The sequence below is a fragment of the Phodopus roborovskii genome, unplaced genomic scaffold (assembly GCF_943737965.1).
Source record: "Phodopus roborovskii unplaced genomic scaffold, PHOROB, whole genome shotgun sequence".
Taxonomy (NCBI): Eukaryota; Metazoa; Chordata; class Mammalia; order Rodentia; family Cricetidae; genus Phodopus; species Phodopus roborovskii.
In genome coordinates this window covers 19,689,313-19,716,441 of record NW_026125391.1, presented here as the reverse complement: position 1 = coordinate 19,716,441, position 27,129 = coordinate 19,689,313, and the positions used below count along the sequence as shown (strand labels likewise).

Genomic DNA, 27,129 nt, shown 5'->3' with positions numbered 1-27,129 from the left:
GAACTCTCTCTGTAGACCAGCTGGCCTTGAACTCAGAGATCCACCTGCCTCTGTCTCATGAGTGCTGGGATTAAAGGCATGTGTGGCCACTGCCACCATCCAGCTGCCGTATAATATTCTTGGAAGTCAGCTTTTAAAGAGAAGCCTAACCCCCTTTGCTCTTTTAACTTAAACAATAAAGTTAACTTTTTAAGACAGATTTTATCAAAACATTTTAATTACATATATGAGTATGAGTGCAAGTGTCCTTGGAGGCCAAAGTGTTGGATCCCCTGGAGCTAAGGTTACATACAGGTGGTCATAAGACAACTTACACGGATGCTGGGAACCAAAAAGGTTCTTTGCAAGAACAGTGTGTGCTCTTAACCACTGAGCCATCTCTTCAGCCCCCAAGTTAACTTTGTTTCAATATAAATAAGGACACCTGAGGCCATCCCCTTGCCCACAAAAATGTACATGCCCACATGCACATACATACATCCACCTGCACACATATGTGTACCCACTTAGGAACATGCACATAAAGAAGAATATCATTGTGCTGTGGTGGCACATGCCTGTGTTCCAAACTCTCAGGAGGTTGAGCCAGGAGGATGGTGAGTTAGAGGCCAGGCTGGGCTTCCATAAAGAAGACCCTGCCTCAAAAACCCAACCCAAAGCAACAACAACAGGCAGGAGAGCTACTGTTGCTTGAGATTTTAAGTAAACATGCATGGTGTCAACTACCAATCAGATCATCTCAACGACCATACATAACACAAGGGCACACATAACGCCCTTGCAAGCAGAGATAAATACTGCAAGGCCTGAAGCCGAATGCAAATATCACAACATGGCATTTCCCCAACTGGTTCCCTGGGAGCCTGAGGCCTGTAGCAATGGTTTTTCCACACACCTGCCTGTCCTCCAGAAGTATCAAGCATATTTAATTTAGACAGAGAACACTGAGGAACTCCAAGAGATTTGGTATGTACCACAGTGCCATGGTTTGGATTAACCTAGTATAACTGCACACAGTTAAAGCCACAACACTAACACGAACAACCTGACAGCAAACACAGAGCCCACTGAAGAGACCAGAGCAATCATGCATCCACCCTACCTATGTGGTGCAAGAGTACTCAGTGAATGTCCCTTTGATCCCAGCGGTAGACTGGGACGGTTCCTACTCACTCAGAGACACTGCCTGCCTCTGTACAGCAGTGACATGCTTCTCACCAACCCCCTACACACGCACGCACGCACGCACGCGCAGTGCAGGACAGCTCCCCACACTTCACCAGGCTCCACCTCTGAGCAAACTCACCATAGCAGCTCTCACAGGCTCGCCCTAGGAGGGTGTTCTGGGGCTGGAACGTGGTCCCCACAGCTCCGTTCACAGTGCCAGACTTGCCATTGCTGGTGGATATTTGGTTGGGATTTGGTTTGCTGCTTTCGATAAAATGTAGAGTAAAACAATAAAAATGATTTGTAGGACAAGGCAAAAAGCTGGCAACTCCTTGCTAATTTACCTTCCCCAGATACAAATAAATGCTTATTATGTTTAGTGAAGAAGAAACAGACTGGCAAAAGCAGGATGCTAAGATGAACCCAAGTATAGGGGACAGTAGAAGAGAGTGAATGAGAACAAAGTATAATGACAGACACAAACAAAGATGCTGTGATGAACCCAGGACTCTGTACACTAACCTAAAAAAATAACAGCAAAACCAAAAACCTTAAGGAAACACACACACACACACCCCACTCTGAATTACACATGATCCCAGGAACTTACATAATTGAGGGTATATCTGGTGGAATGATAAGTAAATAAAAATAAGGCCCTCATTTATACCAAAGAAAGCTATAAAACAGCCTTGGTGCCAGGTATTCTACAGAAAATGGGTCCACACCTTTGGCCACATCAGGGCCATTTTCTCATAGCACACTGCGCTTTTGAAAGATAGGAATCACTAGACTTTATCGTCATAAATTTTCTTGAGAAAATAATTTTCTGAATTGAATAAATGAAGCTAAAGACAGTCAGTCCTGTGTGACTGGGAAAGCCCTGGCACTGCTCCTGGTGGGGGTGATGCTCCTTGGGGAGTGATGCTGTGGCTTCTGTAGTGCTCCAGAGTGGGTGGGGTGGAGCAAAGACACAGCTGAGCTATGCAGGACCACACTCCATATCATCAGTGGAGGAGAACCTGTCCTAGGCTCAAGACAAAAATTCCTATTATGTCTTAAATTGTATGAGGCAGATTAGCATTTAAGAGGAGAAAACCTTTGAGATCCTCCCCATCTTCTATTTAAGAACACTTTTTTGGAGGAAAAAAAAGGCATGGGTCAGAAGGCTAACTGCAAATGTATCAGAGACACTGAGAAGACTAAATGCAAACTGGTCAGAAATCGAGGCAGCTTTGTCATCATTCTTTGAATCACACAGCCCAGACTTATTGTGGCGCTTACTGTGTAAACATAGCTGACAGCAGGCTAACATCTTGCTTAGAGTTTTGCCCAAGGATACTGCACAGCTGCTTGCCCAGCACACACCATTAGCAAATACAGACTCGATGACCAGTAAACAACGATCTGCCACAGAAAAGCTTGCTTCTTGGGGACCCTTCATCTCTGTTACAGTCTCAAAACAAACACATAAAACAGAAGGGTCCATTGTTGTTTGTTTTGTGCTCTTTAGAACAAAAAGAAAAGGAGTGGGACCAGGCATGGCCCACGCCTTTAATCCCAGCACTCTGGAGACAGAGGCAGGTGGATCTCTGTGAGTTTGAGGCCAGCCTGGTCTACACAGTGAGTTCCGACAGCCAGGGCTATGTAGAGAGAGCCTGTCTCAAAACAGAAAAGAAGTGGTTCAGAGAAACTAAAGTTCCCAAAGGGGTGTAACATTTCCAATTGAGAAGAAATCTGCCATGTAGCAGTTGAAAGGATGCTCCCACCACTTGAAGTCAAGCCAGAAGTTTCCCAGAAATATGGAAACTTGGCATTTAAATGCAGGGCTAAATATACAAGTCTAAGAAGAGCTAATGTTGGCCTGGAGAGATGGCTTGGCAGTTAGTATACTGGCTGCTCTAGCAGAGGACCTGGGTTTGATTCCCAGCACCCACACAGTGGCTCACAACCATCCATAACTCCAGTTCCAGGGGATCTGATGCCCTTTTCTGACCTCTATGAACACCAGGCACACATACGATACACAGACATATGATACACAGTGAGCAAAATGCTTATACACATAAACTACATAAACAAATGTAAGAGAAAAAAGAGCAGATGCTATCTTCAATTGAGGGGCTGGAAAGAGGACAGGGACACAAAATCAGCTGGCTGTACAGAGGGGCACAGGACACTGCCTGGCTGAATAAGCCACTGTTTGGAACCACAGTGACTACTGTAGACCTGAGGAGCACTGAGGAGAGCCACCTAAGATTACAGACACTCCATGAAACCGTCCTTCTTTTAACACCCACCCCCCATCTCTGCTCCAGGCTCCAGCCATCTCTGCCCCCCTGGAGTATTTTGGACATATCACCATTCTCCTCCCTAGACCCTCCTTAAGTTACTATTTACACATAAGGAGAGTTATGAATGGTTGCAAGCCAACACGTGGGGCCTGGGAATCAAATCCAGGTCCTCTGCAACAACAGCAGGAGCTCTCAACCACTGAGCCACATCTCCATCCCAACACTGGCCTTTCTCTGACTCATACGTTCATTTTTAAAGATTTTCCCATTTGATAGCTTCTTCCTCTGCCAATAGCTCTACTCATGAGCAGTTTCTGCCACCCAGCTGCTACATCATGGTGACTTCCAGGTCACTGACTTACACTTCACCAGCGTCCGGCAACGCTCATCTCGCCACTCCCTTGAAACACACCCTGCCTGTCAGCTCTCATGACTCCCTGGGCCATCCATTTGCAGCTATGAGACACCATTTGCTCTATAGAAACCAAATTTATTCAGTTTCCTGCAAAGTCCCTTTCTGATTGCTCCCCCCGCCCCCCCCCCCACTGGAGATCTAAGCTATGATTTGAAGTGGAACCACAGTTCACTGTGAACTTCACAGTGTCTCTAGCCTAACCCTTTCCCCCGAGTAAGATCAGAATGTTCAATATATCCTGCACACGTATCCACGGTTCCTTTTTTGATAGAACAAACTCAAAATGGCCTAACCTAATACTGTGCTACCATCTGAGTTTAGGGACAATCCTAATGATGGACTCAAACTTGACAAGCCGAAGCCTGTCCACCTCCTAATACAGTATCATTTCCAGAGCCCTTTTAAGGCTGAGCTGGGGTCATCTCTCCTCCTGAGAACCTGTAACTGGTCTCCTCATGTGTATGCCACTGTTCCCTGGGTCCACACCCCAAATGCAACCTTTTCAAGACCATGACATGTCTTCCGTTAAAATTCCCCTACTCTTCATGTCATGGGCACCCACACTGCCTGCCCTCTTCCCACACAGCTGGCTGGCTGCTCTTTCCACGCTGCCATTCATACCATCTCTCTCTGGGCTCCTCAACTGCGCCCAGCCCTGTCCCAGCTCAGGACACCACTAGCCTGGAAAGCCTGCGCTGGCTGTTCAGTACTTCTGCCGACAGCAGAATGTACCTGTACTTCCTCAGGGACTCTTTTCTGGGGACATAACAAGCTACTCACCCCACACCTCCCAAAGCTATCTTCTTGGTCACTGCTCTCAGCACACAGGTCTGTACTTTGTGCCTCTCAAGGTCAGCCTGTATTCTTAACTTTCTATCCCCAGGACTAACACAGGGCTTTGACTGTAGGAGACTGTGGGATACCGCCAGGCTCAAAGCACGACAGAAAGAGAGAATTCGTAATTCATTAAAAAACAACAACATTCTACTTCAGGATTAGCTTGGAAATTCATTGAAGGATTCTGAGTTACATATAACTCAACAGCAGTTTATTTTCAAACAATGCATATGATGCCCCTTCCCCCCTTTATGGGTATGATTAGAAATTGCTTGTTCTCTGAGGGTCACTTAAATCAGGAAGTAGAAACTTTTCTCACAAAGGGCTCCACAGTTAAGATGTTCAGGTTTGGGGATAACAGAGTCTCAACCACTAAATTCTGCACTTGAAGTCAAAAGCAGGCTTGGACAATAGGTGATGACCAAACAGGCCTACACTCTGGTGAAACTTATTTACAGCACAGGTGATGTTCTATCCAGACTAGTGCTGGGTCCCTGACACGGATAAAGATACCAAAGCCAACAAAAGCTGAGTAGAAACGATCAAGGGCCACTGGGTCTCCGCAGGCTGCATACTCTCTGAGGTGTCAACACTGCGGGCCTGGGAAGGCTGCTCCACGAGAAGGTTCACACTTTGAGCCACAGTGTGACTTTGTGGAGTGATACATTTAGAATTACAAAGTAAATATATATTTTTAAAGGATCTCAAAGTGACCCTGCAGAAGAAATCGGATAATTATGGGACGAGTAAATTTCAGTTTTAAAAAAGTAAACCAAAGTAGAGCATAGTAGCACACGCCTTTAATCCCAGCACTCGGGAGTCAGAGGCAGGTCTGAGTTCAAGGCCAGCCTGGTCTACATAGTGAACTCCAGGACAGCCAGGACTACAAAGTGGGACCATAACTTGAAAAAACCAAAACCAAAAACAACCCCAACACACACACAAAAACAACCCCAACACCACCAACAAAATGACAAGTAAACCAGTTATATGTATATATACATCTTGAGGTAAAAGATTATTATGAAAGATCATTCATTGTCCATGAAGCCGCCTATATGTAAAAATGTGTATTATGCAACATATCCAACTCCAGCAGAGAAAAATCTATATAAAATGCTGTATTTAGTCCAAAGGATTAGAAAAACCTTGCAGCAGCAGAAAGTTGTAAATCCGAGTAACCAAATCCAGGACCTCAACAACAGACAAGTGCAAACACACTTAAATAAGAGCGAGTGAAAACGAGGTTGACATTCACCTATAGGAAAGTTGTTGGTAAACCTGGCAAGACAAAAATAGAAGGTGGGACATGGGAAACACTCAAAACCAACTGATCGTTTGCAAAGTATGGCTCAAGAAAACAATGAAAAATCCTCAACGAATCATGCAAACAGCATTCCTCAAAGGCATGATGCACACTAAAGGACACGCAGTCTGCAATGCAGAGCCTCCAGGAGTGCCAACTCTATGGAACACAGTTTGCTTCTAGTAACAGACTTAGCTGCTCCTACTGGGAAAGTTGACACTGGCCACGTAGCTCAATACAAGAGGAACAGGCGGCAGGGTTCCTCTAACTCTTATGCTGGGACATGCCAGGTTCTGTCACCCACTCTGTTCTTTCCAAAGTCATTTCAATGGGACAAGAGAAGACAACTCTGGGCTTTGAGAAGGAAAAAGGTAAGACACATGAAGAAATTCAGGTTTGTCACAGTAAGTAAATGACATGTTTGGAATGACAGAATTAAGAGCAGGCTAAATATTTCAAAAGGCTTCGGTTACTTACTAAGTTGGGATGTACACTTGTTTCAGTTTGCTCTCAGCTTCTGCGGCTTTTAGGCGTTTCTAATTCAAGAGACGGACAAAACATTTTACATGAAATGCACACTAATTATTAACATTGCATAGCCTTAAAAACACAAGACGATAAACACTGCAGCACAATTCATTATCTTAAGACTCCTTTCATACACGTAATTCTAAAGCTTCAGTGACTTGAAAAACCGCCATTAGCTTCTAAGCTACAGAACTAACTGTAAGCACACATAAAATTTTTGAAGCAGATTTTCAAAATAAAGCAATGAAAAGCTCCACTTCCTAATCTTCTTATGAGGAAACTAGAAAGGACTCTTCTGGTGTGTGTGTGTCTGTGTGAGTGTGTGAGTGTATGAGTGTGAGTGCGTGTGTGCGCGTGCGTGTAAGAGACTGACACTGGGGCCTCCCACACACTAAATACATACTCTGCCACTGAGCTTCACTTCCAGCCCTCAGAGGACACTAACAATAGCCATTCTTACTTTTGCAAATTCAGTTTTCTATTTTAGTTCTTGTCTTTCTGGAAAGAATATGCGCCCATACACTGTCCCACCACACACACGTGCACACACACACACACACACACACACACACACACACACACACTAAACAAACAAAAACTTTGCTTGTAGAAAAGTATTTAGAGATAATTTCTAAAACCCATGCAAGAGGAAGTGACTATAGTTAGTCTAAATAAAATTAAATAAAGTTTTACCCTCAATGATGAGCCATATGTGGTAACTGTCAGTTCTGAGACAGGGTTTGCCTATGTGGCTGAGACTGACCCAGGACTCACTATTGTGTTGGTCAGCCTTGCCTCAAACTCCCAAATGCAGAGATTAGAGGTGTGCACCTCTACACCTGGCTTTGCGGTAACTTTAAACCTTGGCTGAACTCACAGAACGCTGTACTGAAGCCAAATGCAGGGAAAGAGTGGGAAGGAGAACACATCAGATCTAGAGCCTGACCAGCATAAAATGACAAGCAAACAGGAAGGGGGATCAGTGCACGGTCCCCAGAGAGACTACGAACCCACCCTCCAGCTGCCCAACCAGATGCAAACAAAAATGCTCAGGAACAACCTGAAACTTCAAACGGAGTCAACACGTTTGAAAAATAATCTTTTCCGAGCACATTTAACTAAGTGTCATTAGTGCTGTGACTGTGCCTTCTCTGGGGACACTTCCTGACTCGAACAGCACAGGTTTCCAGACAGCACAGCCTTCATTTTTACCACAGTTGTTTAAAATATGCACTTTCTGAACTACATATGGTGTTGACACTGGAAACTGTTCAATACGCTGTAGATTTCTATTCACTATTCATGACCACGGCAACTTCTGGCACTTGGGAGCGATCCTTAAAACGCATTTGTGCAGCATCCAGTACTTGCCACTGTACAGCTTGCACATTTAGACAAATGCTGTCTGTTTTTAATCTTTGCCTTGTTCTGCATGTGACTCAAAAGTTCATGTGACTACAAGAATCTAAAACAGGAATTTGCTGAGGTCATTTCAGAAATATGTCTTTCCCAAAAGGTAGATTTTTCAAAATAAGTAAGAGATACATGAAGTAAGGACATTTGGGAAGAATTCAAAAATTAAATGGCTCCCTGCTTTTGGATGACTTTGGAGGAGAAAGCATCAAATCAAAAAGACTAAAAGCTACCATACCCAGACTTGGTGGCAAACACCTCCCATCCTAGTACTCTGGAGGCTGAAGCAGGAGGAACTCAAGTTTAATAACATTCTGAGCTGCCCAGCCTGAAATACCCAGTGAGACCCTGTTTTAAAATAACAACAAATATGTTACAATTAAGGTCAAAAGCTCAGGGGAGGACTGGGCATGTAGCTTAGTGGCAGAGTGCCTACCTACCACATCCTGTGTAAGGCCCTGGGTATATTCCCTAGTACCTGAAGAGGGAACCGGGAAGGGCAGAAACTCCACCTGCTCTAATTAGAGCTTATAGAACAGATCTACAAAAATGTCATGGAAGGAGGTTTCCGAAAATCATAGCAGTGTATGAATTTATAAGGTTGATGGCCTCAGGCTCAATTTCCAGGCCATAAGAATGTATCATGTAAGGGGTTCATGACAGGGCTGGATTTCTATAAACCCCACCCATGACAAAGAGATGAGGCCCCAGCCATACAAGGGAAATGAGGCCTCTCCGACATTGTTCTCAAACTGTCAAGGAAAGAAATTCGAGAATGGTGAACTACTAAGATGAAAATATTAAAAATGATATCCTAAAGACATAAACTCGTGGAATTTAAAGTAGCCTAGGAAAGGCAAAACTGGTTTGGGATTAGTACACTGCTGACCAAGCCTGACACAAACAGAAAGCACCCTGTAATGCAACATCGCCGGTGTCCTGAAAGTTACCTGCTGCACGTATCTGTCAGTAGTTTTCCACATGTAATAATACTCAATGATGCTAGTCAAGGACTTCCACGGGAGCTGAAAAACATGAAGGCGATGGATGGTGAAAACAACCTATGGCATAAAGTGTTTTCCCTCAAAACCATTTCTTCCAAACGATGTAGCAAGCATCTGTGTATTAATAAACTCATTCTAGGAAAAAACAAACTTTTGGGGGAAAAACAAACCAAAATTAATTCTTAGCAAAAGGCATTCGTAATATTTAATAAGAGATCCAATCCAATGCACAAATTCCATTTCTCATCAATTTGGTTAAAATTATAAACATCATCACTGGGAATATTTCCTGACTTAGGAAAGATTTTAGCCCCATGAAGCAGTGACAGGAGGGATTAAAGCACAATTAATTAACTAATTAAAATGGGCCCTTTTGCATCACACTAGGCAACTGCTCTGCTGTGAGCTATAGCATCACCTCTGATGCATAGTTTTAAAGATATCGTTTCAACAGTTGGAGGCTGAGGTACTCTGGCATAGTATTTCTTAACCCTTTCCTGACAACTCTCTTTTGTTTATTATAAACAAAACAACAGGCTACATCTTTGGGAAGGAAAGAACATAGCTAATCTTGTTTTCTATGTTAAAAACGTAAGCTTGCCTTTGCTGTTTTCCATAATATTTAAAAAAAAAAAAATCCTACGCATGAGGCCTAAAGAACATACTCCTTACAGCGCTCTGTAGAGGCTTATTTACCAAGACAACTGAGAAGGGCTGGCCTCCACAGTGACAGAAAGGGTCGATAGGGCCACCTTGAACTGTGGCCGATTTTGCAAAGGTAACTCTGCCCTCTGACTCTCGGGTGGACCATAAGAAGTAGCCAGTTAAAACCATACCCCTGGACTCCTTGCAGCTGTGTGGCTGCTTGGGATCTACCTGGCTACATCCATGCCATTCTACACCCTCCCCCCAGCAAATTTCTTACATGTTTGTTCTAAAGAGAAACCAAAAAATTTAGAGCAAGACAATGCTTTCAGCTGATTCAGGTGGCAATTTAGACAGTACTTATAGATAGTTTCTTTGCAGGACCATGGACGGCATAGCTGCAAGCTCTCAACTGCAGCTAACACAAATAGCTGTTCAGGGTTTTTGGTTTTAAACCCAGTGCACTCATCTAATGAAGTCTGAAAGACGGTGAAAGACATCTTTAGCAAAGCTCCAGGTCAGCCATGACATGATTTCTAAGCAAGCTCACGGAGTAGCCAGTGAAACCATGGAAACTCGGCAGCATCGAAAGGACATGTCACACCTGGATACCACAGAAGGGTCCCATGGGCAGATATGATGGGCTTGTAGGTATAATTCTGCAAGCTAGCCAGGCAGTAAAACCCATCAAGTAAGAACTGGGCCAGGGCTCGGGGTGGAGGAGGCTAGAAGAGCTAGCCGAGGGGAGACTTTCCTGGTGGGTGAGGAAAATGTGTAGCAGAAGCAGAGACCTAAGATCTTTGAGGTCCTGTGAAACGCAGAGCTGCAAAGATGGCAAACATGCACACCAGTGCAGGATGAAAACTCAGTAGCAAGTAAGCCCCAAACCTGGGGTAGCCGAATGCAGTCAGCACCCCCCCTTCAAAGATGTGACTAGACCAAGCATGCTCATCTCACCACATAAACACTATCAATCTCAGTCTGTGAGTGTTTGTACAAGGTAACTCTTCATCTAAAGAACAACAAATCCAAACAAACAAACAAAAAACACACAAAACACACAAAAATCTAGACAATAAATGACTCATTGACAAGGAATTAAGTAGCTGACAGATAGACAGACACATAGACACACACACACACACACAGAGGAATGTATTTCTACTCCCCCAAATTAACACTGATGATGCTAGCTGGAAAGAGGACAATATGCAGGATTGTAGGGAATTTCATCAAGTAAAAAAGAGAGGTAGGGCCATACAGTGGTGGTGCACACCTTTAATCCAAGCACTCAGGAGGCAGAGGCAGGGGCAGCTCTGTGAGTTCAAAGCTAGCCTGGTCTACAGATCTAGTTCCAGGACAGCTAGAGCTGTTTGTTGCACAGAGAAACCCTGTCTGGAAAACAAACAAGAGGTAGGGCTGATAATGTAGCTCTTAGCATGTGCTTTGCATTCAACATATTTGAAGTGTGGGCCTGTGGGGAAAATGGAGCTATCTAGGTCTTGAGAGACCGGGAGAAACCGGAGCTGTATGGCCTGGGAACTGAGAATCAGGGATGTGGCATCCATTTGGCAGGGAAGCTGAGTCACTGAGATCAGTTTGGCAAAGCACCCAGTCTCATGATCCCATGGCTTTAGCCCTAGGGTTCCAGACCTCTGCTTAGGAAGCGTGGGGTCTCATAGCTCTGCCCTTCCACTGTGTTTTGTGGAGTTTTTGTTTTTTTTTGTTTTTTTTTTTTTTTTTAACCTGAACTCCACTGGCAGTTCAATCAGGTAGGGTCTTCCAGGTCAAGGGAACAGGTTTAAAATCTTGCCATATAGTTCTGATCCTCAGCGAGGCTCAGCAATTCATAAATGACAACCACAGAGGGGGTATGGGGGGGATCCTTTTAGAAAACGTGATTGCTCCTTTCACCACATATATGCAAATCTGTAACATCAGAATGGAAGCTGTAAAGGAAGGAACACCCTATAATGGCAAAGAGAGACCGGAGCCTGTATTGTTACTCAACTGCTGCCGGCAACTGCTGTAAACAAGCACTCTAAGACCAAGACTCTTGCCAAGAGAACTAAGTGCGGAACATAGAAGCAGAAGCACAGAGTTCTAAACGTCACCAGGATGCAAAGAGAAACAGAGGGAAAAGTTCACTCCAGCATTTCTTAACTGTGGGTTTTTGCCATTGCTGTTGAGAGAGGGGCTCAGATAACCCAGACTGGCTCAAACTCTGCTTGTAGCTAAGCATGGCCTTAAGCTACAGGTCCTCCTGCCTCCACCTCCCAAGCGCTGGTTTTACAAGCATGTACCCTACCATATTTGGCTCTAAATTTGGTTCTTTATAACAAACAAAACCACTTTATTTTTATTTATTTGTGTTATGGGTGTGGCTACATGAACACAAGGACAGTTTGTGGTGTCAGTTTTCACCTCCCACTGTGTGGGTCAAGGGCATGGGTTGTAAGGCTGGGCAATTAAGTTCCTTTACTGGCTGAACCACCACATTGGCCCTAGAACAGGACCTTCGGGAGGCTTTATAGCTTGCACTTTTAGCTCTGTTATACCCATAACTTTGGTACCAGGCTGCTATGACCACTTGTCCATAAGCCTTTAACCAAGTGCAACCCGTAGGCTGGCCTTGAACTTAAGATCTCCCAGCCTCTTGGGATTACCTAGATGCATGACCTACCCGGTTTTAGAATTTAGTGTTACATCATATAACAATCTAGATGTGACTGAGGCTTTGTTGGGATAGATTTCATCAGTAACAACAACTGTGCCTGAAATTTTACATATCAATACTTACTGATAATTAACGATTTTCTTTAGAATTAATTCGAGATATCCAAACAAGTGAAAGGCAGGATGCCAGCTCATATCTAAGTAAAATAGTCAAGGAGTGAACCCTTAGGCAGGTACACTAGTATACACTTGTAATCCTGACACTCAGGAGGCAGGCACAGGATGACCCGTCCAGGTTCAATACCAGCCAGGGTTACCTAGTGAGGCCTTACCACAAACAAATAAACAAATCTATTTTTACAATTAAAATGAAGGATGGTTATTATAAAAAGTAATTTATGAAGATCTCAAGCAAAACTTCTTTTTCTAGGAGAATACATTTAACTAAATAAAGCAAGACACCTGGGGTGGTTGTGCGGTTATAATGCCAGCCACTCCAAATGCAGAGGCAGGAGATGAAAAGTTCAAGGGAAGCCTGTGCAATTGAGCAAAACTCTGGCAGACAGTGTGAATGGGCCTGGGGGTTAGAATTCAGTAGTTCAGTGATGGATATTCCTGACACACCAGAGGCTTGGGTTTGCCCTCTAGCACCGAAAACTTTAAAAAGTAGGTTACACACACACACACACACACACACACACACACACACACGTCAGTAGACATGTTAGGTGTGGTCATCACTTCTCAGTGTGCATACAGCACACTGTGCAACTTGAACACACAATTTCTCAATGAATCTAAAATGGAATAAAGACATAGTAAGATTCTAAGTAGAACACTGCATATTATTAAGAGTCAAAGATGGTTGGGAACTGGAAAGCAAATCAGGCTCTTCTGCTTGGTCAGGGTCACACCTACAAGTACACATCAACAACTGGTAACACAACCAGAGGAAGCGTGAAGCAGACAGAGAGTACACAGACTGTAATATTTAGCACACATGCTCAGAACTGTCCATATCTCTGCTTGGAAGTCAGTGCTGCAAGGGTAAATTCATGCAGTCATGGTGAATTCCAGTAGCTCAGGACTTCTCATCCCAGGTCATATCCTCAGTGCAAAGCAAAAGTCAATTACTTCATTTATAAGGGCCCTTCATTCTATCTTAAGCAAATAAAGTTACCGTAGAGGCTGAAGGCGTGGTTAAATGGCAGAACACATTCTCAAGGCCCCGGCTTTGATCCCTGGCACTGTAGTGGCATCTTGCCTTACCAGTGAACTTGTAGTTGTGGTCATACCCTTTGGGTGTGGTTTCAGGGGGAGATGCGACCCATTAGATGGTAGAGGGGCTTGCTCAGGCTCCCTTGGGTTGCAGAGACCACCAGAAGGGCAGAGACTGCATCTTCTGGTGCAGGAAGACTGCAGAATTTATTTACTCTTATCTGTGTAAGTGCTTCCCTAATAAACACCTATTTATCATTTATCTTGGATCTGGTGAACTCATATAAACCCTGCCTTCTATTGGCGCCCAATTGAAGGCATAGGCAAGTTAAATGTATAAGAATCGGTAAACAGATAAAACAATAATATTCCTGTCCCAACTGTTCACTCACGGTTTTCCACTTACAAAGTCCTGACGGATGTCATTGAAGTCTTTGCCATATTTTTCTAGTGCTTCTTCAAATAAGCTGGCTTCAGAGGCTGACCACTCCTCCATCTCATCTCTGCATAGGACTGGCCCTCCAAGTGGCACCAGGACACTTATGGCGCTGCTCAGGTCATAGCTGTGCCTGTACAGCGTATCCATGGCATGGAACTGGAGAGGAGAGAAGCAGGAAAGAAATGTCAAGTGGGCTCGTACAGCTGCAGGCTAGCAAAAACTGGAACACTGAATGCAGGCTATGCATAATTAATGGTATCTTTAGTATTTCCTTTTAAATAGTAAAAATCAAACAGCCAAACCCCAGCAAATAATTTGCTGTAGGAGGATGCTAATTGGTAAGAGAATGCTAACGTGTTTTAAAAATACATTTGGAATGGCAACATCCATGAAGATCCAAATGCTCAAAATATTCAGTTAAGAACACAATCAATTACACTTCAAGATTTCATTTACTTAAAGAAACCAGAGCTACTTCAGTTATTGTGGGACACTGGCAGGGACACTGGTATAATCTTCACTGACCAAGGAAAAACACACTATATGAGAGAGAGAAAAAAAGTGTTGTATTAAAAGCATTGGTTCAAGTTAGAGAATAATGTACTGTTACTAAGAACAAGAGATAGATAGAAAGAAAAAACAGAATAGAGGACCATGTTTAAGCAAAACTATATATTTGGGCCAACGAGATGGCTCAGCAAGTGAACACGCTTCTGCCAAGTCTGACAACCTGAATTCAATTCCCCTACCCACATGATAGGAGAGAATAGACTCCCAAAAGATGTCCTCTTGTCTCCAAGTGCACTCTATGGCACACATATACTCATACACACACATGTACACACAAAATAAACATGTAAAAAGAATACATTTAATATTAAACACAAAGCAAGCAATACTACAAATCCGTGTTCATATGTAACTTGGTTGAGACTTTGGAAAGGCCAAGATCAGAGGAGCAGGCATGCTTGGAGTAGCCAGGCCAGTGCGCACTTCTGTAGGGGCTAAGGAAAGGCCAGCCAGCCAATCGGTGAAATCTTACAACACAACAAGGGTGCATTTACACTGTGAGATTAACCAACATGGCATGGCCAGTATGGACACAGAAATTGAATTTGTTGACAAAGCCAAAGGCAGCAACTAGTACAGATCTGTGTCACTAAACCAGTTACTACTGGTTGAACGAGGTTTGGCATTAGCTTTAAAACCAATCCCTGGATTCTGTAAATCAAAAGCAGAGTAGGAAATGTCATTATCAGTTTCCCTTGATAGTTCCAGCTTGGGATGCTGTTTGAGGTAGTCAGCTGCTGCAGGCGTCAGTGGTGGGACAGCGTTCTCTGAGAGAAACTCTCTCTGCCACACCTCGGCTTCAGAACGCTGGCCCTGCTCCTGCCTCCTGCTCATACCCTGCCAAGTCTCATAAGCAATGAATCTGATTCTCTAGTTACCTTCACTAAACAGACCCAGCGACTTGGCTGTTTTCTTTTATCTCCATGTCAGAGCCCTCTTTCTGACTATCTTGTAATAAAAACAGAAAGAAAGATCAACAGTATTTAGGGGTCCTTTCAACTAAGGATGGGGCCATAAACTGTTACTTTAATGCCATAAATTGACAACAGGTGATGCGAAGGAATGAAGGGAGGAAGGGAGGGAGGGAGGGAGGGAAGGAGGAAGGCCTAAACGATTAGGTAGTATTCAAAGGCCAAACCCACCACTTGGGATGTGGAGGCAGAAGGATAAGGAGTGTTGCCCTTGAATATTAAGCCTGTCTCAAAAAAACCAAGAACAACAAAGTCAACAATTATACAATGAGTATAGCTCATTGCCAGACTTGCTTGAGGTTTGATCCTCAACACCCCCACTAAAAAGTTAACTGTGATGTTAAAATTCCTCAAAAGGAGAAATTTTATAACTAACATGCTCTGAAACCAATGTCACGGAATTAAATGTGTTTGTTTCAGATGACAGCGCATCGACCAGTCAATCGGAGGAAACCATGTTATAAACTATAGCACAAGCCACGTGCAAGGATGTCCATTGCATCCAGGCACTCAGGGGGCCCAAACTGCAGGACCATGACAGTTATCTCAAGTAAGTGAACCACAGCTTGGCCAAGAGGAGTGTAGTTGGTATGAGCAGACACTGCATACTGTACAGCTGAACTTGTAGGGGTGATTTCATGATGGAAGCCAGAGGGTCCTATCTCTCATAAGGCCCTATTAACCTATTAACATATACAAGATGCTTTTGAATGGACTTTTGTGTAGTCCAACTGTACTTTTTAAAAGCTTAAAAGAAAAGAACATAGTTTCTACAACAAAAGAAAACAATGTTCAATGTTCAACAGAGAAGATAACAAAAACTTAGGAGACAGTAGAAATTCAGTGGTGTGCGCCTTCTGTGATCCAGGATATGGACTGGGAGGGCATAAGGGAACTCTGGGGACACTACACTTTATCTACACTTAGTGGTGGTTTTACATCGATATTTGCAACCATGAAGGGTCACCCCATGCACGAGATGTATTGCACATATATCTCAACTTAAAATTAAAAACAGATTTGAAAGCTAAGGATAAACAACCCAAGTCTCCTCTCAGATAAATACTTTGCAAAGACTACATCTTTTCAATAGATACAAACACACGTTGCAAGATCCATTCAAATCTAAATTTTGAAAATCATAACTGAGCACAAGCTGTTCCCTTTGCCAAAAAGCAAAGGTGTTGTCACATTTCATCTCATTCATAACAGATGGAAATGACAAATAGAAGTATTTTAGGAGAAAGACTGACAAGGATCTTGGCAGTGGGGTTTTGGTCTTTTGTTCATTAAACAGAACCAATGCTGTGGTAAACTGGATGGCTGTCCAGCAAATATTTCACCTCCTGTCCTAGACCTCCACAGAAGGCCACGCTGCCTCCACATGGATACTGGGCTTTTGGCACATGCTTGGCCAGTAGAATGCTAAAATATATGACACAGCTGGATGGCGGTGCCGTGGGCCTTTAATCCCAACACTCGGAGGCAGAGGCAGGTGGGTTTCTGAGTTTGACATCAGCCTGGTCTACAGAGTGAGTTCCAGGACATCCAGGACTACATAGAGAAACCTGTCTCAAAAAAAAAAAAAAAAAAAAAAAAAAAAAAAAAAAAAAGAAAAGAAAGAAAGAAAAAAAAAAAAAGATATACAACATAACAGATCTTTGGTGCGTGTCCGTGCATTTGGCATTGGTCTCTTGTGCTGCTGACTTGTGTTCACAGAGACTAGAAAAAGCAGGAGAGCAGAACTGGGCTAGCATGCAGCTTGTCTGAGTCAAGTTCACCAGAATCCTAGACAATCTGCTGCTGAGTTTTTGAGATGAGACATGGACTAGATAAGCCTCCGGGGCACTGTGTGAGTGATGAGGAGAGAGAACACATTCATGGAGGGGCTCCAAGTTCTGCAGGCAGGCACCTTCGCACTTGGTCTGCATGGAACTGTTTCAGTTTAAGACTGAGTGGACGATGCAGGGTGTATGGGCCCTGCCTGCTCTGAGAGAACACTTCAGGACACCCCATGAGTCGTTTAGACTGCAGGGAGATCCCCAGTTCTCCTGCCTGACTACAGTCATGTATGGCCTGAAGGTCATCACTAGAGATTTCCAGAGAGCACAGGCTTCATACATGCCACTGTTGTTAACATAATACGACCTCACACTTACATGTTCCAAACTAACTACTGATTTGCTCAGGAACAATTTCATAAAAACCTTACATTTTCCCCTCCAGCACAAGCTACAGCATTCAAGATACTAAGTCAATTCAAAACTTATTGAACTCCAGCTTTCTTTCCAAGCAAAAGGTGAATATAAAAATCTGATGAATAAATCTGTAACTACAATCAAAGTTTTTATATATAAAAAGTGTACCATCCACTTTTATTTTTGCTTCGGTGGGAACAAAATACACAGAAGGACGTGCTTCTTCTTCTTCTTTTCTTTAATAGTGAAAGGACTTATTTTTTTTAATTGAAAATATTCTTTTCTGGTACCATGTATCCTGACTTCAAACTTTAGAAGAAATTACAACTGGGCAGTGTGGTGCACACAGGTAATCCAAGCACTTGGGAGGTGGAGGCAAGAAGATCAAAGAGTCAAGGCTAGATTCCACAGATACTGAGCTTCGGGCTAGCCTGGGCTGTATGAGACAACTGCCTCAAACAATACCCCACACCCCTCTATTGTACAGGACTGTGCTCTGAGCCAAACTGCCACTACCATCACGAGTTCAGCTGTGCTTGCTTCCAAACACTCATCACAGCTAGACTTGCTGACTACTGAGGCTCCTTCCGAGCCCTGGAGGAGGGGTGGGGAGGGGAATGGGACCTGAACCCAAGTATCCGTGCCTGGATACCTCCTAGCCAGTTGTTCACAATTTTACCCTAACTACCTGGCCTTAAGGAGACACAGAATGTATAGGCTGGGTGCTGCTGGTGGAAACAGCCCTGGGGAAGTCATCGTGCATGCTATAAGCAGGCCTTCCAGTGTAGTTGTTACTGGGTCACCCACACTCTGCAAGTAACCCTAATAAACCTGCTGGTCCCCCAGGGAGAACTTTGGTGGACTCAATATGGTTTTCCATTGGGGATGTGTTCAGGTAGGGAAAAGATGTTGCCTTGCCATCCCCCAAAATGTAGAATTTGAAACATAACAGAATTATTGGAAATATACACGCTTCCTCCATAATTAATTTACATTATAAACTTTATTTCATCAGAAATAAACTAATACTTCAAATAAAAATTAGGAAATAAGTAGAAGCATATAATAAGGAAAATGTTATAAATCAAAATATTCTAGCTAAAACCAAACTGTAGGAACATTTACAATCTAAAATGTATAAAGGAAAGACAAAAAAGAATTGGCTAAAAATGGTCTTTAAGAAAATATCAGGCCTGTTGGGACACATAGCACTTGGGTGGCTGAAGCAGAAAGACTGCAAGTTTAAGGCCATAAGGCATAAACTATACAGCAAGAGTCTTACTCTCAAAAAAAAAAAAAAAAAAATCAATCGTCAGGAAAAGAATTACCAAGTAAATCTACAAGTAGAAGATAAAGAGGAAAATTAAATAGAAATCCTACAATAAAATCTAATTTTATGAATAAAAAGATATATGGCAAAGGAAAACACAGAACTCTCTCTTTCAACACACACACACACACACACACACACACACACACACACACACACACACGATAAATTTCTAACTTTTAGCAAGATTTATGGCCAGAAAAGAGTTGTTTCTTCTTCTCTAATGGTCATTATTGGGACAACTGGTCAACCAGAATAAGACCCCTTCATTAAACTGTTGCAACAATGCCATATTATACTATGTTAGTGCAGGAGAAAATTATTACTTAGGAACAATACTTAGTAATAAAGTAATAGCCATTCTGAAACTTACTCTCAAGCTGTCTGGAGATAACACATGCATAGTTAAAAACTGACAGGTGGCCATTTAAGTAACTTGTGGTTAGTTAAAACTGACAGGTGCCTATTATGTTCGGCCTGAATGCCTGCAGTAGTCCCCACCAGACTAGACCACATCAGAAAGGAGCCCCTTCTACTAAAGCCAACTGATTAGACTCAATGGGAGTCTCACACCCACAAACGTTAGGGCCCAGTTTCTGTGAGGCTGCAGGAATAGTGTTGTTCTATGCTAGAAATATAGATAAAGCCAGTTAGAATCTTACATGCAGTTGTTCTAAGTTTGTCTCTTGACCATAGAGAGAAAGATGATGAGGCAGTTGAGGTACAAAGGTAATGGCTGTGGAAATGACCTGATGGGAACACAGAAAGCCTTTGTACTAGATTCCAAAATACAAAGACACAGCATGCCTTTAATCCCAGTACTCGGGAGGCAGAGGTAGGCAGATCTCTATGAGTTTGAGGCCAGCCTGGTCTACAGAGTGAGTTCCAGGACAGCTAGGACTGTTTCGCAGAGAAACTCTGTCTTGACAAAATATATATATATGTATTTATGTATGTATATATATATATATATATATATATACACACATATATATACATACATGCATACGCTGTAAGTCCAAACCTCTTTTCAAAAAGTCTTGAGTATTTAAAATTCTCAACTGTATTCCCCCACATTCAAATACAGAGCTCTTCTGAAGTTTCCTCTATTAGTGTTTAACTCAAGAAGAAAAGCAAAGTACTGGCTGAAGAGGCTCAGTTGGTAGAATACTCTATCTAATACACACAAAGCCCTGGGCCCAATCATCAGTGCCAAATAACAGAGGTTATGATGATGCACATCCTAATCCCAGCACCCAGGCTATACATCCTGGAATTCCAGAAGTCAAGACAAGTTCAAGGCGGGACTGGAATACTTACAACCTTTCTAAAGATAAATAAATAAAACAAAGAAAGGGAAGGGAAAGGAAAGAAGCAGTATGGGGGGAGGTCAACAGGGTTCAGTGTGTAAAGGCACTTGCCACCAAGCCTGATAGCCTGAGTTAAATCCTCAAGTATGCATGCACTCAAAAAAGCAGAGTCAGGGAGGCATTTCAGTGGGTATTGCCAACACTTGTACAAGCACCTGAATTTTTAAGAAGTTGGGTATGGCCTCGCACACACCTATGATCCCAGCACTGTGGTGAATGGACAGAAGACCAATGGGACTTGCTGGCTGCCAGCCCAGATTCAGGGACTCTATCTCAAAGGGATAAGGTGAACAGCAACAAAGCAGGATATCTGATGTTCTCCTTTGGTGTCTTCCTGTACACACACACACACACACACTCACTATCGGCAGTGATGGTGTACACCTTTAATTCCAGCACTTCAGGAGTTCAAGTCTGTGAGTTCGAGGCCAGCCTGATCTACAAAGTGAGTTCCAGAACAGCCAGGGTTACACGAAGAAACCCTGTCTTGAAAAACTAAAATATAAATCGATAGACAGACAGACAAACAGACCTACTAACTTGGTGAAACAAAGGATTAGGCCCATCTTATCCAAAAATGGAAACTACCAGATTCAGTCCCAGACTTTTAGTGAACTCATGTGTATAACAGGCACTGTGCTTGGTGCTAGAGTCATCAATGAAGAGCAGCAGATACAGTCCCCTGCTGATGGATAGTTTTAAAAGCTGGTGTGTAAGAATGAAGAAGGAGGAGGGAGGAGAGAGATAAAATCACACACAAAGACCTTAGGGCAAGTCAGGTGTGGTGGTGCACACTTTTCATCCCAGTACTTAGGAAGTGAGACAGGTGGATTTCTGTGAGTTCCAGACCGGCCAGAAGTGCCCTGTGAGATCCTATCAAAAAACAAACAACAACAAAGGACTCAAAACCAGGACACTGGCTAACAGGAGTCCAGAGGACACTAAGAGTCTGGAGAGAAGAAAGTACAATGGGAATTTGTATTTTGTCATAAATACAATTAAATGACACCACAGGCTCATAGAATGGGAGCTGGAAGAGGCATATTTTTAGAAGATCAGCTGTGTTACAGGCATTTGGAGCTACCCCAATATCAGAGTCCACCTCTCAATGAACTAACAGCCAGCCTTCCTCAGTCCAGACCTGCCTGTCACTAATCCAAAGAGACAAACCTTGTGCAGTCTATTCATCGTTCGGTGCCCTGGGCTCATCACCTGAAGAATACCAGGTTTTCAATGCTACAACACAAAAATTCCTTTTGCTTAGACTCTACTACCCAAGTTACTTCATTTTCAGAGTCCAGGCAGGAGAGTAACACCAGAGCTCTGTTTCTTGGGGAGTGAGCCAACAGGTCACTAACAACACTGATGTGCTCTGCAGGCTGAGGGGTGGCCATGTGGCCAACACCACAAACTGAGGGAGAAGTAGCCTGGCACTCTACCAATTCCAATCCCAACAGCCTGGCGATGTTTCAGCCCACGACAGACTGTATACATGCCACACACGACACTGGCGCCATGGGCCCATTGCCTAGTGACTCCACAGCCATCTTTCCTGTATGAGACCTGCATGATGTTCCCATAAGACAGTAAGGCATGGTATGACTATAATACTCACCATCCCTCCAGTGAGGGGTGTAGAGGGAGAGGGTACCAGCTGGTGTCATCACTATAATTGATGCTTTTCACAGGCCCACTCAGTTTGTACATACATTTCCAGGACCTAAAGGGTCCAGGTGAACCCGAAGCTACAGCAGTTTAAGCCAAGCCTTCAGTCTCTGTCTCTCCAGCCCTCTCTCTCCATCGCTCTGGGTGTCATTCTGTCTGTCTGTCTGCCTCTCTCTCACACACACACCCTATATCTTCAAGAACATCTAACCAAGAATGGTACCAGCCCAGTGGTTCTAAAGAAGGAGGCAGAAGGTGGTGGAAAAGGAAGCTGGTAGATCAGGAGAGGCCTTGGAACAGACAAGAATGGACATGATTCAACATGATAACCCACAACAGCCTGAGCCTCCAAATCCACTTCTGTTTCAAAAAGAAAAATTATTAGAGTAATGAGCTGGTGTGTGTGATGGGTCATGCCTTTATTCCCAGCAGAGGCCAGTCTAGTCTACAGACTGAGTTCAGGCTACCCAGGGACACACTGGAGACTCTAAGTAATGAATGATTTATCTTAAATTATTTATTACTGTAATTTTGAAAATAATGTTTGTGATATAAAGATGATTTCCAAACAACTAACGAAAGTAACACACAGGGGGGATGGAAACACTGGAGAGTCGGAGGGCACCTTCTTAAAAGGCACGTGATAGGCCAGTGTTGAACCTGTTATATAATGGCACACAGCTGTAATTCTAGCACATAAGAGTGGAGGCAGGAGAATCAGAAGTCATCTGACTTATGTCACACAAGTGTCACGGCATAGACACACCCACACATGACACAAGTGTCATGGCAATAATAAGTAAAAGTAGGTCTTCTAGTAAATACACGGATATATACAACCAGTCTCTTTAAAGTGCTGCATCTTTTGTAAATAGTCCTCAACTAGGCATGGTGGCATCACCTGACATCTTGATGACTCCAAAGGCTAAGGCAGGATGGTTGTCTTGAGCCCAAGAGTTTCAAGTTACCCCAGGCAACATAGCAAGACTTCAGCACAAAAAGAGGAAACACATATACTGCTGTGATATTATATAACACAATATATATTTAAGGAGAAAACACATATATACCGCTGTGATAGTATATAACACAATATATGTATAATGAAGAGCCTTCAGTGATAAGCCACATACCGAACTCTGCCTTCTTCCTGAGCAAGTCTCCTTGAGGCACGCACATTCACCAGCAATGGGACACAGTCACTGTGGCTTCCCAAGCTCACACATGTGACACAGGTGTTCACTCTGCAGACCACTACCAGGCAAATCAGCCCCAACCACCAACTTCCACAAAGCTCAGTGCTGGTCAGGGACTGGCTTTCCCACCCTGGATCCTCAGCAGGGCAGAGAGAACCTGCTAAAGTATAATAGGAGTGCATGCCTAGTTTTATAAGCATGGTTTCCTAAGAATGGCATTAAACAACAAAGAAACGGTCACAGATAACACCCCATCTATACAAGGCAAGAAGAGCATGCAACACTGGGGGGGGGGCAGGTTTCCCAGGTTCTTAAAATGATAAGAGAAAACATTTGTTGCCTGAGTGTCACTCAGTGATAGAAGGCATGCCCAGCACGTGTGAAGCTCAGTTCAACCCCATTCCCATCCCCATCATCACTCAGAAGGCAGACAGGAAGGCACAGCTGATGCTCCAGACATGGCTGATGCTCCACAGATCAGAGAAACCAAGAAGGAAGGTGGACGCAAAACTGCACACTTCAGACAGACTCAACCCTGTTACAAACAACACCCAGGAGACTTGGCTTATTACGTGGAGCTATTCGATGACAAACAAAGCAACAAAATAAACTATAAGGACACACTGAGATGGTTCAGGGGTGAAAGTGCTTGCTGCTAAGCCCAACGAACTGAGTTCAATCCCTAGAACCCACAGAGAAAGAGGAAGGAATGCCAGAACACTGTTCTTTGACCTCCATGTGCGCGCGCGCACACACACACACACACCAAACCCCAAAACTACATATAAAAAAGGAAAGTGCAAATCACACTGCTACTGGATTTGGGGCTATGAATTTCCATCCTGGAGTGCAGAATGATTTCTGCAACATTCGACCACATTCTAAAGGAGCAGTTCTCTGTGAATCGGTGCTCCAGTCAATACCAGCTGTAGCAGAGAATAATTTTTCAGGAATTCACAAAAGAGGTTGTGGAATTTAGAATACAAAATTATGAGAAACAGCAAAAGAAAAGTGTTTGTAAGTATAACAGAACATAAGTAATACAAGCCAGGCACAGAGGCTGAGGCAAGAGGCTCTTTGGAGCCCGGAGATCCAGGCCCTCTTAAATCTGAGCAACAGGCTAGATTCCAGTACACATCTTTCTGTGACTCCAGCTCTAGAGGATCTGATGTCCTGTTCTGGCCTCAATGGTCACTGAACAAACATGGCCCACAGAAAGACATGCAGGCAAAACGCCCATAAAATATTGTTTAAGAATCTTCTTTGTAAAAAAATAATTTGGGAGGTATATTGCTGGTGGTTTTTCTTGTCCTGCCTAGTTCCCGCCACTGCTTCAGTCCCAAATGAGCACACAGAGACTTATATTCATTATTAAACTGTTGGCCAATGACTGGGCTTCTTCTTGGCTAGCTCTGTCTCTAATTATTAATAATTACTAATCTATGTATTTCTACATGGTCTTGCTTACCAGAGAACACCTGGACCTTCTACTCCTTTGTCAGCTACATGTCGTCTGCCTACCTTTCCCAGAATTCTCCTTGTCTCCTAGTCTCATCTATCTTCCTGCTTCATTGGTCAATAGTGTTTTATTCATCAACCAGTAAAAGAAATATATATACAGAAGGATATTCCCCATCAGAAATAAATATTTATGTTTATAATATCTGCATTCTTGGCTCCATGGTAAAAGATCCAAGTTTCAAGCAACCAAAATACAAACTTATTTTGGAAGAAAGACTAAGGCAATGATGGAAAAAACAAAGCTTTCTTCAAACACCATTCTGGCTTGGCATGGTGGCATATGCCAGTATCCAAGTAGCAGCAGAGGGGCCAAAATGGGAGGATTGAGAGTTCAGTGCCAGTCTAAGCTACATAGCATCTCCATGTCAAACAGGGCAAGTAATGCTGTGTGAGGTTTGGTCACACCTAGTCAATGTTGTCCTCTGACCTCTCCACTCAAACTCCATGACATGTGCATAGCATGCACCGCACACTTACACACACAATATAATTAAATTAAGACAACAATTAAGGCACAAAAAATCAGTAATCCCAGCAGAGGAAGCAGGAGGAACAGAGTTTTATGGCCAGCCTCGACTACATAGTGAGTTCAAGGCCAGCCTCAGCTACATGAGTCCCTGTCTCAAAAAAAAAAAAAAAAAAAAAAAAAAAAAAAAGTTTTTTGAGATGATTGGGTGTATGTGTGAAATGCATGGATATGAGCAAAGTACATGTATGAAAATGTTATAATAAAACCTAGTATTTGTGCACTAAAAATTATTAGAAATTCAGCAACCCCAAATTAACACATAGTTACCACAGCAATAGTCTCAATAGTGATAGCAACAGGATCCCTTATGTATGAAAAAGTATAAAATACTGTGTGATGTACAGCTGAGTAAATGAACAGAGAAAGGTACAAAGCGAGAAGAAACAGCATGTCAGAATGGTGAGCAACATCTCCCATAAACTTCTCCCCAATTCTACACCTATTATTCCTTAACACTTCTTCCTGGTTCCAGCTCACAAACAAGAGGTGACTCAGAGTTGACCAACCAGCTAGTCCGAATCAACTTAGTAGTCAAGGGCCAACTGTCAGAAAGATCCGAGTCTCCAGAAGTGTTCTAATGGTTTTATAATTAAGCCAAAGAATAACTTCGAAGTGGCAAAAGTCTTCTTACCAAGGTGATGTCTCGGGAGGCTGCAGCTGCGCTCATATGTAAGCTGGGCTGCCTCACGGAGCTGCTGCAATCCAGGGCACGGGCAAATGTCCCAACAGCACTGAGGAAGCCAAACACAGATAAGAACGGTGAGTTATTCCTTTAATAAATGGTTAACTTACTTATTTTATGGTATTATATTTTGCTTACATGCATGTTAGATAGAGCACCATGTGCATACCCACTGCCAGAGCAGGCCAGAGGGAGGTTAGATTCCTTGGAACTGAACTGCCTTGAGGATACTGGGAACTGAGGTTCTCTGCAGGAACAGCAAGCACTCTTAACCACTGAGCCACCTCTCCATCTCTTCTGTCCTAGTTTGCTTTCTAGAGCTTGGAAAGTTTTGTCTGGCTCACATGTCCCAGGCCACAGTCCATCACTGAGGGCAGTCAAGGCAGGAAACGGGAGACAGGAACTCCATGGAGGAGTGCTGCCTAAGGTTTGCTCTCCTTGACCCTCGATCAGCTTGTTTTTTCCTATGGCCCACGACCAACTGCTGCCTAGGGATGGTACTGCCCACAGTGGGCTGGGCCTTCCCATATCAATCATTAATCAAGAAAATACCCCCTAGGCTTACATACAGGACAATCCAAGAAGGGTGTTTTCTCAATTAAGTTTCCCGTTCTCAGACGACCCCAATTTGTGGCAAGTTGCCAAAAAACTAACAAGCACATCTGCCTGTTACTTTTGTTTTTTTCATTTTATAATTTGCGTGTACTAGGGTGTGTGTGTGTGAGAGAGAAAGAGAGAGAGGTCGGTGGTCAGATCCCTGTTAGTGGTAGGAGCTGTCCCTTATTTGTGAGACAGTTGTTCACATTAGAACCTAATCTAGCATGGCAAGCTAGGGAACTCCAGGACCTCCCCATATGCCTCCCAGCACTGGGCTCATAAGCACATGCCCATCTGTCTCTATGGGTCCTGGAGATTGAGTTTATGCCTTCCTGTATTGGCAGCATGGGCTCTTTCTGCCCACCTCCCCACCCCTGCTTTTACATTTTAACTGGAAGTAGGAACTAAAGCAGAGAGCATGCAAGAGGACCACATTTGGGGGTAATAATTTAAAAAAACTGTAAAGAAAGGAAAAGGGTTGTTGAATGTCTGGGAATTAAGTACCAATTGAAACGTATTTTCTCTTTTAAGATTTAATACAATCTGAATAATCCTAAC

At 43.3% G+C, this 27,129-nt stretch overlaps 1 protein-coding gene across 7 annotated transcripts in view; it reads right to left on the bottom strand.

Annotated features, from left to right (window-relative positions):
* Positions 1 to 27,129, bottom strand: part of Mta3 (metastasis associated 1 family member 3) — a 116,762-nt gene that overhangs the window by 32,100 nt on the left and 57,533 nt on the right. For 6 of the 7 annotated variants that reach the window (XM_051175176.1, XM_051175180.1, XM_051175175.1 and 3 more), the window contains exons 8-12: positions 25,924 to 26,023; positions 13,910 to 14,098; positions 8,911 to 8,985; positions 6,497 to 6,555; positions 1,307 to 1,431 (exon numbers count right to left, since the gene is read on the bottom strand). In XM_051175176.1, coding sequence (XP_051031133.1) covers positions 1,307 to 1,431; positions 6,497 to 6,555; positions 8,911 to 8,985; positions 13,910 to 14,098; positions 25,924 to 26,023 — 548 coding nt within the window. The remainder of the gene's footprint in view (positions 1 to 1,306; positions 1,432 to 6,496; positions 6,556 to 8,910; positions 8,986 to 13,909; positions 14,099 to 25,923; positions 26,024 to 27,129) is intronic. The other variant, XM_051175177.1, reaches the window with a different exon arrangement.